This window comes from Hipposideros armiger, unplaced genomic scaffold (genome assembly GCF_001890085.2).
Source record: "Hipposideros armiger isolate ML-2016 unplaced genomic scaffold, ASM189008v1 scaffold_483, whole genome shotgun sequence".
Classification (NCBI taxonomy): Eukaryota; Metazoa; Chordata; class Mammalia; order Chiroptera; family Hipposideridae; genus Hipposideros; species Hipposideros armiger.
This window is the reverse complement of record NW_017731833.1, coordinates 343,864-358,846: the sequence shown is the minus strand read 5'-3', so window position 1 is coordinate 358,846 and position 14,983 is coordinate 343,864. Positions and strand designations below refer to the sequence as shown.

Genomic DNA, 14,983 nt, shown 5'->3' with positions numbered 1-14,983 from the left:
AATAGGTTGTAAATTTAGCTAGGAACCTCATATATTTTGGCTTCTACAACTTCTCTGACCTTCTACGATTAACCAAAATCCTCCTGGCCATCCTGGACTGTGTGCACGTGGCGACCGTCTTCCCCATCAGCAAGATGGCCAAAGGGGAAGAGAATAAAGGTGAGACAGATGCGGAGCAGCTGCGGGAGACCTGATGGTGCCCGCACACCGCGACCGGCCTCCCCAGCCTCTCCTGTCACCCCTCCTGGGATGCCGTGCCGTCTGTTCCTGCCTTTTCACTCTGAGCATTTTGAATATAAAGAAAAATAAGAGTGTGTACATTCTGAATCGAATGAAAGTTACCTAACATTACCTACAACTTTCATGCTCCTGTCTTACAAATACAGGCCCTGTCATTGTTGTCGATGTGTCACAAGGCTCTCGATGATTCTAGTAGTGCACGATGACCTAAAATCCAGGCTTATGTGGGTACCTTGTTTCCAGTTTGTGACCAGGAAAGTCTGCCCTTATATGGCTGTTTTATCCTCTGTTTGAGGTCAGAGCAGGCACATGTCAGGTACTCATGCCTGAACTGTTGTCTAACGCGGCCCTACAGCCAGAACAGGAAAATATGGTCAGTCATGTAGGGCCTGTGCTTGGTCATTCCGCGTACATTTTACCATTTAATCCTGTCACTGAGCTCCTTTATTGTCATTTAGTCGACGACAAGACTGAGCCTCCGAGGTCACACCATGTGCTCAGGACCACGCGGCCGTTGGTACAGCACCAGCTTTGTGCCTTGTTAAGTCCTGTGTCCCACTTCTATGCACAGAAACAGACACGTAGTAGGTGACCAGTAACATTTGGCAAGTGAATTAATACACACAAATGCTCCCGTAGGGGCTTCAGAACCCACAGCTTTCACCACTCCCGGGATCCCCCAGGCTTTGATGTGTACGAACCTTTTCAGGTTCCTGGGGTTAGAGGGACATGTTAAATAATTTGTCCCAAGAGCCCAGGCCCCCTTGCCAGGTGCCTCAGCACGCTCTAGGGACGTTGTTACCACCCAGGTGTGTCCTGGCCCCTCTAGGCAGTAACGTGATGCGGTCCATCCATGGGGTCGGGGAGCTGATGACCCAGGTGGTGCTGCGGGGAGGGGGCTTTCTGCCCGTGACCCCCATGGCTGCGGCCCCCGAAGGCAGCGTGAAGCAGGCGGAGCCAGAGAAGGAGGACGTCATGGTCATGGACACCAAGCTGAAGATCATCGAGATACTGCAGGTGCCTGTCAGCCAGGGGTGGGGGGCGGGGCGGTGTCACGGGCGCCGCTGGGGGCAGGGCGGTGTCCTGCTTTGGTGCAGCTCTTGGCTCTGGGGAAGAGGAAGGAGCTATATGCTCAGCTCAGCCTTAGGTGCCACGTGTGAGTCAGGCGTCTTCATCCCTCTACTCCACCTCCTCCCCTTCCCAGCGTGCCCCTGTCCCTCCAGGCATGCCCGAACTTCCTGTGGGTACCTCAGCTTCCGTGTCATTTGCCTCTGTGTCTCACCCAGGCCACTGTCTGTGCATAGAACTCACTTGTGCTTCTGAATGGAGCTGGCTTCCCCGCTTGCTGCTGTTCAGGACTCATTTCAGGATTCTGTGGACTCTGCAGTGCCTGCCTGCCTCACTCCTGCCCTTCTTCATTCATTTGTTCATTCATTCATTCATTCAACAAATACTTACTGAAACTGATTCTGTGGCAAGCAACTTTAAACGTTAGGAATCCAGCAGTGAACAAAATAGATTAAATTCCTGCTTCGAAAGAGCTTTCATTTTGATAGGAGGCATGGACATATTTCTTAAAATGCATATGCTGTGTCAGATAGTGATGAATGTTAAGGATGTTAAGATATAAAGGGGGGGGTCAGGATGGTTTGGAGGCCACTGGGGACGGGGACCAGGGATACTGTTTTTGGTGGGCTGTCGGAGGCGCCCTCTCCAGTGATCAGAGACCTGAGCGGAGTGAGGGAGCCGGCATGTGGATCTGCAGGAAGAGCCTCTGAGGCAGAGAGAACCGCGTCTGAAAAGACCCTGAAGTGGAGGCGACCTTGGCGAGCCTGGGAATAGGTTGGGTTCGGCGGGGGTAGGAGAAGATGAATGGTGGGGGAGGGCTCAGCACAAACACTTTTCAGTGGGTTTGCTGGAAAGACACACAGAGGACTGGGAGACGACTAGAGGGTGGCCGAGGGACCAGGTCGGCTTTGCTGTAACATTTTTTAAGTTGGGAGGTTATGGTGAACCGGTGTGCTGAGCAGGAACAGTCATGTGGAGAGGGAAAGCTTGACGTAGGAGAGAGAAGAGAATCGTAGGGGCAGCGTCCATTCGTGGGCAAGGGGCTGGAGCCTGTCCCCGACGGAGGCCTTGGTCTCAGGTAGGAGACCCTGCCAGCCTCCCAGCAGCCTGCTCTCCTCTTCCTGCTCCAAAGTAATTTCTATTCAGCAACAAAATGATTTGCCCCTAAATGAAAAAAACACTGCTGTCTTTCTCTCTTATCCCGTGCTGCCTCCTCCCAACCCCAGAACATGTAGTAGACACTTAGAAATATTTACAGACTTTAGGATTTATTTTATTCTGAAATCACATTTCACCAGTTGTTGGAAAGCATCCGTGGGACTCGTGAAAGTAACTGTTTAAGGCAATAAAGAATGACTTCAAGAGAAACCTCATTGAGTTTATGCCTGACCGAAAGCAGAGAAGGATTTTTTAGGCCACGACCTGTGTGTCCCACATATGTTAATGTCGTGGGTGTTTATCAGAAATGGGGTGATGTGAAACTCGGCCGTCTTGAGGGCCACTCGCTGTAGCAATTTGAGAATAATTGGTTGATGGATCAGTCTTTCAAGCAAATACTTAAGACCCCCTGCCACGTGAAAGGCACTTGGCTGAGCACTACGAGGAATGCACAGGTGTGATCGCATCCACAAGGGGTTATAACCTAAGTGGTCCATAAGGTGTGCTGAGGCTGTGTGTATGCGGAAATACAACCATGAGAGCTTTCTCCTGAGACACGGGTGGCTCGTGTGATCCCACCTAGTAAGGACTGGAGGCTTTACAGAGGAGGTGGGCTTTCAGCTGAGATTTCAGCGTGGCCGGGATTTATAGCATAGAAACAAGGGGACGTTCTCAGGTGGAGGGAGCAGATTGGACCAGGGCATCGTGGCACACAGGTCAGCGAGCATGTCTTCTTGGGCGGGGGACACAGTGTGTGGAAGGGACGTTGTGGGGAATGAGGCTAGAAAGGAGGGGGCCGTGCTCCAGAGAGCTCTGGGTGCCTCACGTGCCAGCACTTTATTCTGTGGCACGCCTTCGATGGTGTTCAAGCAGGGGCTGAGCTAAGATAGGCACGCTTGGGAGGTGGGTCCTGTAACTTTGGTTCTGTAGTGGCCAAGGCAGGAGGTAGTGAGAATGTGAACAGATGTAAGTGACAGATGTAAGTGACGCACGAGAAGTGGCAGGGGTAGCACCAACAGGACTCACCGTTGAAAAGATGTGCGTGTCAAAGAAGGAGCAGCCAGTGGTCCTGAGGGCCTGAGGGTGAGAGAACCCGGGCTGGGCTGGCACTGTTCGTTCTGTACAAGCCGCAGTTTGACCTTGGCATTCGGAGAAAACACCAAATGGGATGCCCAATGGTCAGAAGGAAATGTGGACCAAGAGCTTGGAAGGCAAGGCCAGGGATGGTCTCAATCTGGAAGAGGTGACAGCCCTGCGATCGAGCAAGGCCACCAAGAGGGCAGGCAGTGGCGAGGCGAGGATGGAAGGGAGAGTGCCAGTAAGGTCCTCAAATAATGCCAGGTTGGGGCTGGCCGAGTGGCTCAGTTGGTTAAGAGTTAGCTTAAGAGTGCGAGCGCTGAGCAACAGGGCCACCGGTTTGATTCCCACATGGGCCAGTGATGCTGCGCCTGAGCTGAGCTGTTGCTGAGCTGCCAACAGTTGGCAGGATGGCTCAGCTGGTGTAACAAGATTGCCTGTTCGATGGTGGCTATGCCCACCTGTAGCTAAGACTGAACTTGGCACCTTGAGCTTAGCTGCCACCCGGATGGCTCAGTGGATAGGGCGTGCGCTCTTAACAACAAGGCTGCTGGTTCGACTCCCGCATGCGACAGTGGCTACACCCACCCGCAACAAAGATCGAACACAGCACCTTGAGCTTAGAGTCCACGAACTGCCGACGGGCAGCCAGATGGCGATTGGCGCCCTCTACAACAAAGATTGAAGGACAACAACTTGGCTGGTCCCCTTCCCCAATTCCCCAGCACTGTTCCCCTCCCCCAATTCCCCAGTAAAATCTTTAAAAATAAGAATAATGATGATGCCAGGTTGTTGACCTTTCTTTTGGGCTCTAGTGACAGTCATGGAAGTGACCTTGTGTTGGAGGCGAGAGCCAGGGGAACACAGGAAGTGAGAGAAGACGGAGTGTGAGGACTTGTATCTATTGGGTTGTTGGAAAAGTCATGACATATTTTTTCTGTGTTTTTCGTTGCAAAAATGCATCATGACTTTTCTGACAACCCAGTAAATCAAAGGAAAGAGTCAAAAATAAAAACAGGAACCAAGCTATTTCCAGGGGGCAAAAACATGTTTTTCCTTGTTAACCATCTTCCGTGAAAAGCACCAGCTTTTCCCCCTTTGTCGGGCCTGCGCTGGCACTTAGTAGATGCTGAAACACAGCAGTGTTTCATGGAGTGGCGGGCGAGTGCTCTGTTTTGCAGTTATTAGATCCATTATGGGTGCTGCAGTTTGCACTAGAAGCCAAGGTGCCGTGGGCAGACTTGATCTGTACCCCACAGAAGTCTGTTGGTAAAGCGACTGCTGAAATCCAAGCCAAGTGTTTGACTCGCTTAGTGTTTAAGGTAATTGCTGCAGCAGATGGCAGGCCCAGCCGCGTGCAGCGGCTTGGCGACGGGTCACAGGTGGCTTGCTCATGTAACCAATCTGTTTCCGTTTCCACTTGAATCTTTAGTTTATTTTGAACGTGAGGTTGGACTATAGGATCTCCTGCCTCCTGTGCATATTTAAGCGCGAGTTTGACGAAAGCAATTCCCAGACTTCAGAGACCTCGTCTGGAAGCAGCAGCCAAGAGGGGCCCAGTAACGTACCAGGTTAGTGCTTCCGGAACGGACTGCAGCCACAGAGCGGGGCCTGGGTCTCGTGAGAACTGGGGTTCAGGCGGTATGTTCTAGAAAGAGGGTAACATGTGCATGTTTTCGGAGGTTATTGTATTTTAAAACGAGATGCTCAGAGTTCTCCTTTTTGGGCAGGGGAATAATTAAAAGAGCCCAGACGCCTTCTGGGGTAGATCTTTTTCCCTCCTTCCTGGATTGTCTTGGCCCTAAGACAGCTGACGGCCAAGAAAAAAAAACCCGAGAAAACTTACTGTCCACTAGCAATTTCTACTCTGGACGGATGTTTTTTCCCTGCCTAGGAAATAGCGGTGAAGGACCAGGGGAAGGGTGGCCGTGGAGACAATCCCACCTCTCGAGGCCTGAGCTCCCTTCGAGCAAAGGCGTCCCTGTGCTGTAACGAGGGGTCACCAGGGAGTGGACACCGGCAGTGGCGTCCCTGTGCTGTAATGAGGGGTCACCAGGGAGTGGACACCGGCAGTGGTGTGGAGCGCCGCACACCCGAGCCGTAACGAGGGGTCACCAGGGAGTGGACACCGGCAGTGGTGGGGAGCGCCGCACACCCGAGCCGTTGGAGAGAGTGGTCTGAGTTGACCTGGCTCAGAGCTTGGCCGGATAAGATCCCGGAACTTGAGCCTGACCCCGGGCAGGGCAAGTGCACCACAGAACGTTTTCAGACCGTCCTGCCTCTGAAGTTGTGTTCTCTGCCTTTTCAGGCGCTCTTGACTTCGAACACATTGAAGAACAAGCAGAAGGCATCTTCGGAGGAAGGAAAGTATATTTTCAGTTACTGTTTTGTTGGTGGTTCTGAGATGGGGAGGCTCCTCTTCTCCAGCCCTCAAAGGGGGCTTCGCTGCACCCCGAAAAGCTCAGTGTTTGGGGTTAGGTGGCTTCCCTGGTCCCTGTAACTCTCAGTGCTCAGGGCCACATGATCGTAGCTGGCTTGGGGTGGGTGTGTGTTTTCTGCCTACGATGGAAAGGATTTAAGGAGGTTTCCCCAAAATACATCCCAAGATTAGTTAAATGGTGGGAAGTAGGGTCGTAAGAAAGAGGAGGGTTATCAGGGGACGAGGTTAGCAAGCTGGTATACCTTCGTGCTGTGGGCTAGTTTTCACCCCTGAGCTATTTGGAGCCCAGGGAGCAACAACCATAACACAAGTATGACTCATTCATCATCCCTAACATGATTGTATGAACCCCTTTTTGAAAGATCAGATCGCTCAATGTTGACTTAAAACATGATTGTGAGACTCAGATACCTACAGACCTGATATAAACACCCTTCGCACATAGTTCTTACAAAGGACACACCTGGCTCAGTTGTCTCTTGCTCTGTGACCAACTTAATGGACTAAAACATTAATCATTTGTATTGCCTCTCACAATTCTGTGGGGTGACTGGGCCTAAGCTGGATGGTTCTTGTGCTGGCCACTGTGGGCTCTGTCGTGTGACCGTGGTGAGCTAGTGACTAGGGCTGGCACTTCCAACTTGCTTTACTCACATTTCTGGCTCCTTGGTAGGGCTGTCTGTGAAGCTGGGACCTCTCCATGTTCATGAATACCAGGGGCTTCTTTATGGCATAGGGACTAGCTCTACGTGCAAAGAAAGGCCCCCAGAGGACAGGCCAACAACATGCAAACACTAATCAAGTCTCTGTTTGCCTCATGTTGCTAACATCCTATTGGTCAAAGCAGGTCACTTGGCTGAGCCCAGTGTCAGTGTGGGCGGGGCCTGCATAAGGGTGTACACCAGGAGGGCCCACTTCGTTGGAGGCCACCATTGTTAGGAATTTACCTTGACACTCAATACAGAACCTGTGAAGTTTGAATTAGCGACATTACTCATTACATGGAAGATGATGTTTTTCTGAAACACCGGGCATTTTGAGTTCAGCACGACCACACTTCCGTGTGCTGGGTCGTGCCTGGGCTCTTCCGCCATCTTCCTGACGTTGAGCAGCTTCGAAACCTTCTCACTGTTTTGGAGCATGGAGCACGAGGAGCGCTTATGCGTTAAGGCCAATGGTCTTCTTGCTGCCTGCCGCCCTGAAGGTCTCACCACGTGACGTTCAATCATAAACACTATACAGACGCTGGCACAGCAGTTGAGTGGCCATGCTCAGCTATGCGGTGGCCTGTCATTTGATGCAGCACATGATTAGTATTTTAATTATGTAAACAACCCACAGATGTTATTTGGTTGTATAAATAACACCCTGGCGCTATGCTGATCACCCCATTGGAAGAGCACTGACTGGCAATGGTTCATGGCAACACTCCTCAGAGTGGGGTCTGCAGGTCTCGGCTCACCACCAGTTGGTAATGCGATAAATACGGATTACGGGAGTCAGCATTCGGGCCCTTTTGGGGCACTGTGACACCACCCTGGCGTCAGGTGCCTGACCAGTCGACTTGGTATGGGCTAAGACATCCGTTGGCCACAACCTGGAAACAACAAAAGCCGGTCCTTCACCATAAATGTTTGGTAGACCCTGAGTGACAGCGTCTTAACCAATAAGCTAAGAGCTCAGGCGAAACACCGTTGTGTGCAGTTCTGCAACCACACATGAGGCCCAGCAGAAGAAACCCCAGCCGAGGAGCTGGTCATCTGCTGGCAAAGCCAGTCCTGTCACTGTGGGAGGTTGGGACTTTGGTTTAAAATAGTGACATCTTGTCCCCTAACCTCGTAGTAGAGTTGAAGATGAAACAAGATCACGTGAGGTAGCCTCCAGGGTTGGGAAGCTAACCGCTGAGTCGGGTCTGGGCCAAGGTGCATGAGGGAGGGCGTTTGTGGCTCACCTGGCCTTTCCCCTCCCACACCCCTTCAGTGAGGAGAACACCCCGCTGGACCTGGACGACCACGGTGGCCGGACATTCCTCCGAGTCCTGCTCCATTTGACAATGCACGACTACCCACCCCTGGTGTCGGGCGCCCTGCAGCTGCTCTTTCGGCACTTCAGTCAGAGGCAGGAGGTCCTGCAGGCCTTCAAACAGGTAGACCAGGTGGCCGTGGGTGCGCGTGTGCACGTGTGCGGGTATTGTCGTTTGTGCAAGAGGCTGTGGCGTGCGACTAAGGGATTGCATTCGTTCAGGTTCAACTGCTTGTCACCAGCCAAGATGTTGACAACTACAAACAGATCAAACAGGACTTGGATCAGCTGAGGTCCATCGTGGAGAAGTCAGAGCTGTGGGTGTACAAAGGGCAGGGCCCCGACGAGGCCATGGATGGTGCGTCGGGAGAAAACGAACATAAGAAAACAGAGGTGGGTGAAGCACGAGCAATGCTGCTGCCAAAGGAGAGGGAGGGGCCCTCGAAACGAGCAAACGTCCTCTGGTTTTAGACAACCGTGCAGGCTGGGGGATGGGCTTTCTTCTCAAGAGGTCTGCTTGTTAAATAGCCAGGGTAACAGCTGGTCTCCTAGGTGATAAGCTACACGTGGAACTCCAGCTAATTCCCCCGCTCACCTTGGACCCTGTAGAATCGACTTCGTTGTTGAGTGAATTAGACCAGGCCCCCCTAACAGCCCCGCTTGGGAAAGAACCTGTTTTCCGCCCAGGGCCTGGCCCACCATCATCTCCCACATCAGCGAAGTAACATCAGTCAGAAGGCAGTTGCCTGGATGGGCACAAACTCAGCACAGCTGTGGGAAAACATTGCAAACCCCCCGTTCTCTCGTAAAGGGTGCTGTTAACCCTGAAAAATGGACAGTCGCCCAAAAGCCGTACAAACCACCCATGTTCACTTTGGTCCCTAGGAGGGGAATAACAAGCCACAGAAGCATGAGAGCACCAGCAGCTACAACTACAGGGTGGTGAAGGAGGTGAGTGTCCCCACCGCCATCTGCCCTTCTGTGTCCTCTCAGGCTCTGTAAGTGTGTGATACTCAGGTGGAAGGTGCACACGAGCGTTTTCTTCGTGTACAGGGTAACAGGGAGACAGCAGACCCAGGAGGTTAAGTGCATGCGTTTTCGCGTCAGATCTGCGTTCGAGTCCAGCTCTGCCACTTGTTATTTGCAGGACCTCAGTTTCCTCACCTTTCATAGATGCAAAGATACTTTTGAAGGTTTACACTTGAAGGAAGGGTTCAGTGACTTAACTGTCAAGGATTTATCTCGGTGCCTGGCGCACAGTGTCCGCCACTGAGAGCTGTCGTTCTCTAGAAACCTCTGCGTAGGGTGGGTCAGAGCTGGGCGGTTGGAGCTTTCCTTCGACCCCAGAGCAGGCTCTTCCCACATCCTTGGCAATGATGCCAAGTGTCACCACTGTGAGGGAGCTCTCTGAAACCACCCCACTTACTGCTGAAGCCATAATCCACTGGTTACGCTGGAAGGACATGTCCTCAGTCACATGTGGATTTGGTGTGATGCCATCAACAGGGGTATCATATTGGATGAATTTCCCTTGTTTTAGGTTTTTAAGGTATTGTGATCCCTTTTGCCCCCCTGCCCACCACCACCCCTTGCAGTTTTTTTCCAACTGTGGTTCCTAGTTTTCGGAGGTTGGTTGATGTCTATGTTTTAAAATTTTTTTCCAGCTTCACAGAGGTATAACTGACAAAATTGCAATATACTTAAAGTGTACAGCATGAGGATTTGATATACACAGACACGCGACATGATGGCCACAGTCAAATGGATGAGCACATCCACCACTGACAGCGTTTTCGGGAGTGGGGGTGGAGGAGAACGTTTAAGATCTGCTGTCTCAGCACATTACAAGTACACGGCACGGTCGTATCGACTGTGGTCACCATGGTGCATGTCAGATCCTCAGCACTGAGTGTTGGTGACAAGGCACAACCGTCCCTTCTCCCCAGATTCTGATCCGGCTCAGCAAGCTGTGTGTGCAGGAGAGCGCGGCTGTGCGGAAGAGCCGGAAGCAGCAGCAGCGTCTGCTGCGGAACATGAGTGCACACGCGGTGGTGCTGGAGCTGCTGCAGATCCCCTACGAGAAGGTGCGCCCCGTCCCGGGGAGGGCGGGGGCCCAATGTCCCCAAGTCCTCTTCCCCTTTGGATGTTGGTGGTGAAGAAGCAAAGCCGGGGTGAGGATTGTGACTATAAAGCAGTTTGAGGTCATTTATATGCAACAAGCAGTATCATAAAAATAAATCAAGCCGCACATAACCTTCCTCTGATTTTAAGATTCTAGACGGAAAGACGAGTGCGCTTATTCTCCCCAGTCCCACGCCACATTGGGTAGGGCGGCTTGGTCTGTGCGAGCAGGTCAGCTAGCTGGAGCCCTACGGTTAGGGGTGGGCGTGTCGGAGAACCCGGTCTCCCCGCCTGGAGATGAGTGCCTTCTCCTGCGGAACACCCTTGTCCATCGCACAGCCCCGACTTCAGCCCAGGTGCATCTGCCCCCTCCCACGCAGGCCGAGGACACCAAGATGCAGGAGATCATGAGGCTGGCGCATGAGTTTCTGCAGAACTTCTGTGCAGGCAACCAACAGAACCAGGCTTTACTGCACAAGCACATCAACCTGTTCCTGAACCCGGGGGTAAGACCCAAGGCCCAGCTGGAAACTGCATGGGGAGGAGGGCGGGCTGCCGATGGACCTCTGCTGCGGTGGCCTCCGGGACGTGTCAGTGCAACACTCACTCCATGGGGATGGGGCACATTTTGGTCCACTCCCAGGAGGACATAAGTCCCCCCATCTTTTCAGGGGAGGGAGGAGGAGGTGGACAAGGTAAGATATGTTTATATATTTAAAAAATAATGTTTCTCATTACAAAAAATAAAAAAATTCCTCATGATGTCAAACTTCAGCCACAGAGAAGTTTGCTAATTCTCTCTCCAGCCATACGCTCCCGAGGTCAGTCAGGCGTAAGTTCTCCGTGTTCACACACATACGTCACATAGCCATGAGCGACATAGCTGTGTAACACTTCAGTTTGTTAAATATGTTTTTTAAATATATTGAACGTGTATTACGCAGTTCTTAAAGAAAAATGGGGGCACACCCACACATTGTTTTGCATTTTGCTTTCTCGTTTAACTCATTGTGGCTGTCTTTGCAAGTCAGAGATGCGTAAGTTTGTGTCATTCGTTTTGATGGCCACGTGGCATTCCATAGAATGGCTGTCACTTTTTTTAAAACCGTTCTCATATTAACAGACAATTAAGCAGTGTCTAATTTTTGGTTTTGTACACAATACTACACAGGGCATCCTTGCACACGCACATGCACACGTTAGTATGCTAGAGCTTTGCAGAGAAAGGACTGCTGGATTGTGGGGGTGATATTCCCTCTTTGTCATGTTGAGGGAAAGAAAAGGCAAAAAACAAACGTTAGAGCCCGCCACCTCATACCAAACAAAAATCTCAGTAAACTTGGGTAAAAAGTAGAAAATAAAGCTTCTACAAGATAACATGAAAATATCTTCATGACTTTGTGGAAAGAGAAGTTTCTTACATAGTATGCAAAAAAGCACACTCATTGTAAAGGAAAATATTGATAAATTGGACTTCTTTGAAAACTTCTGTTCATCAAATGACACGATAAAGAGTGTCCAAAGGCAAGCTGGGGAGTCGGCGGAGACCAATAAAGAATTCATACCCAGAATATGTGAGAAACTTAGAAAAGTCAATAAGGAAAAGGTCAACCCACTTTTTTAAATGGGCAAAAAAACTTCACAATGAGACACTCCACAATAGAGGACATTCAAATGGCCAGTAAATGTGTCAACGTGCTCAGCATAGTCAGTCATCAGAGAAATGCAAGTTAAGTAAGATATGACTGAAATTAAAAAGACAAGGTTTTAGCAAGGATATGGAATAGCTATAATATAGAATGTGAACTGTTAACATCTTTGGCAAACTATTTGGACGTGTCTTCTAAAGCCGAACTCATTTAAACTCTGCAACCTGGCAATTCCTCTCTTGGGTATAAACCCAACAGAAATGTGTACATTAAGTTTCCCTGAAGACACATACAAGAACGTTCAGAGCAGCACTGTTCATAATATTTTTAGTAAGAATAGTGTCACGACTTATCATTAAAACTGGAATCTTCCCCAAGTGCCCGTCACCAACAGAATAGATATACATACATTGTAGTCTATTCATACAATGAAATATCCGCAGCAGTGACAAGGAAGGAACTACTCACACAAGCGGCAGCACGATGACAACATTGCAGATGTAACGTGGAACAAAACGAGCCACCTAGAAAAGAATGTGTGAGGTTCAAGGACAGGCACAACACATCGGCGGTCGCAAAAGTCACAATAGCAGTGGGGTTGGGGGTGTGGTCCCCTTTAAGGCTGCTTCATTTCTGGATGTGGGGGTGATAGTCCCTCAGTAATCCATGTACCTGATTACTAGTGATTTGTTCTGTGTGCTCATTACGTGGTGGGAAAGTTTACCAAGAAGGAAGGCACCGAGACTGGGGAGGGAGACCTCATGGGCGCAGACGCGTCTCCGCGTTTTTGGTGGACCCCTCTTCTCCCACGTTGCACTCTGCCCCAGCCTCCTGACCCTGCCCACTCTCTGCCAGATCCTGGAGGCGGTGACGATGCAGCACATCTTTATGAACAACTTCCAGCTGTGCAGTGAGATCAACGAGAGGGTCGTCCAGCACTTCGTTCACTGCATCGAGACTCACGGGCGGAACGTCCAGTACATCAAGTTCTTGCAGACGATTGTCAAGGCCGAAGGGAAGTTCATTAAAAAGTGCCAAGACATGGTCATGGCTGAGGTGACAGCTCTATTTCTATACCTTCAGCTGGTGTTCCCTAAAGAGTTTAATGTTATGTAATCTTATCTGTGTGAATTGGCAGGCTCCTTTAGGGCCATATGAAGGGACAAAAAGTGTGTGTGGGGGGGGAGAGAGAGAGGAGCGCGCTTCTGTTTGTGAGCGTCAACTGCAGATATAGGCAAAGGTCTGATCTGATTTACAGCAATCTAGTCATCTGGCTCAGATTCTTCTGGGGGTCGAGCGGGGGGGGGGGGGGGAACAAACCAAGAATAATGAACCAAAATAAAATACAGTTGGTAGGGATTAAATGTGGATGGAACCCAGTGAGCCAAAGCAGCCTCCCTTCTTGTGAGCTATATGACTTTTTCTTTCATTAATCACCGAAGTAGTTAGCTAGAAAAAGTGTAGCTTGATGATTCATGAGAGAAGCTGGTCCGTGGACTCATCGGAGCCACTCCCACTTGGTTCCGTGTGAGAGTCAACACCCTGCGCCACCCGTGACCTTGGCCTTCCCCGTATACTCGGCTTAACCTCTCACCTTTTGAAAAAATGAAAACTTGAGTCAGCCCACTAACACTTGGCTTTATAACCCATCTACACGTGTGATTCCAAGGGAAGGCAGTGTAGTGTAATGAAGAGTCAGCTCAACCTGGGATATGAGTGTGGGCCGTACCACTTCCCCGGCTGATGACTTGGGACATGTCACTTGGCTTCTCAAATCCTCAACGTGCTTTTCTGTAAAATGAAGGTATAGCCGAATTCACTTGAGCGAGTTAAATGAGATGACAGCAATAGGTGACATTTAGTGGAAGCCAGCAGACTCCGTCGCTGCCATCGGCAATTTATATTTAATCATTTATTTAATCTACATGACAGCACCATGAGTTAGATAGCATACTTATCCTCAGCTTTACAGACAAAACTGAGGCACAACAAGGTTAGGTAAATCCATCTAAGGAGCTTGTCACAGCGTCTGGCATATAATTAGAGATAAAAGTGAGTTGTTACTATGTAAATAATACTGACTGTATTTATTTTGACTTCTGTACCGGCTCTTTGGAACTTTTGTATTTCATGCAGTGCTGAAATTGGTTTATTCTTAAGATTTATGAGACGCTCCAGTCCTGGGGGACAAGTTATGAATCGGAGCGCCTGACTTTTTCATGGGTGTTGAAAGGAAGACGTGTCTTAATTAGAAGTGGATAATTCAAGACTGGGAAGAGATGAGGCCGTGTATGAAAGAGTCGTAAGAGGGATACTTTCGAAGCTTAGAGAAACATTTCACAAAGAAAAAATCACAGCCTCACAGTTTGGAAAGTGCAAGCTTGCAGTCTCTATTTCCACCGCATACATGAATGCTGGTATGCATTCGCCTAATAGTTTTTTTAGGGCCACTGTGCTATTTCTGTATCTGTGGATTAAAATGACACTGCTGAAGATTGTCAGTTGTTTAGTCATACAAACAAATGAAATCCGATGAGTTCGGTAATACAGACGCGACTGGTTTGGGATGCTAACAGAACCACTCTTTCTCTGCAAAGAGCTTTTTCTCTCACGCTGTCCCCGCCCCGACAAGCTTGTGGTACCAACACGCGCTGTTCTTTCCGTAGCTGGTGAACTCGGGCGAGGACGTCCTCGTGTTCTACAATGACAGAGCCTCCTTCCAGACCCTGATCCAGATGATGAGGTCGGAACGGGACCGGATGGATGAGAACAGCCCCCTCATGTATCACATCCACCTGGTCGAGCTCCTGGCTGTGTGCACGGAGGGCAAGAACGTGTACACCGAGATCAAGTGCAACTCGCTGCTCCCGCTGGACGACATCGTCCGCGTGGTGACCCACGAGGACTGCATCCCCGAGGTGAGTGGGCCTGGCGCGCCCTTCCCATGTCCCCCACGTGGCCCTAGGGGCTGGCGGGGGGGGGACCTCCCAGTGTCCAGACCTGCCGCTCATTTTGTGGTGAGATTTCAGTCGGCTGAAGCCGCATTCTCTCGAGTGTCGGTTTTAGGCAAAAGGAATGTGAGGGACCTTTGTCTTTCCTTCTGTGTCGCGGGAGGAGCAGGAACTGCTGTGGGTCCTCAGCTCTGGGGGATGAATTCATTCGGCCTGTTGAGCAGAGACGATTTGATCAAAATGAATGTCTCAGAAAT

General features: G+C 50.4%; 1 protein-coding gene across 1 annotated transcript in view; it reads left to right on the top strand.

The window, feature by feature from the left end:
- The window catches only part of ITPR1 (inositol 1,4,5-trisphosphate receptor type 1), a 304,897-nt gene that overhangs the window by 149,947 nt on the left and 139,967 nt on the right, over nt 1-14,983 (top strand). Inside the window, exons 21-31 of the mRNA XM_019667129.1 lie at nt 6-159; nt 1,070-1,257; nt 4,976-5,114; nt 5,852-5,906; nt 7,964-8,129; nt 8,228-8,398; nt 8,891-8,956; nt 9,952-10,089; nt 10,507-10,632; nt 12,631-12,831; nt 14,442-14,693. Of these exons, the coding sequence (XP_019522674.1) occupies nt 6-159; nt 1,070-1,257; nt 4,976-5,114; nt 5,852-5,906; nt 7,964-8,129; nt 8,228-8,398; nt 8,891-8,956; nt 9,952-10,089; nt 10,507-10,632; nt 12,631-12,831; nt 14,442-14,693 (1,656 nt within the window). The remainder of the gene's footprint in view (nt 1-5; nt 160-1,069; nt 1,258-4,975; nt 5,115-5,851; nt 5,907-7,963; nt 8,130-8,227; nt 8,399-8,890; nt 8,957-9,951; nt 10,090-10,506; nt 10,633-12,630; nt 12,832-14,441; nt 14,694-14,983) is intronic.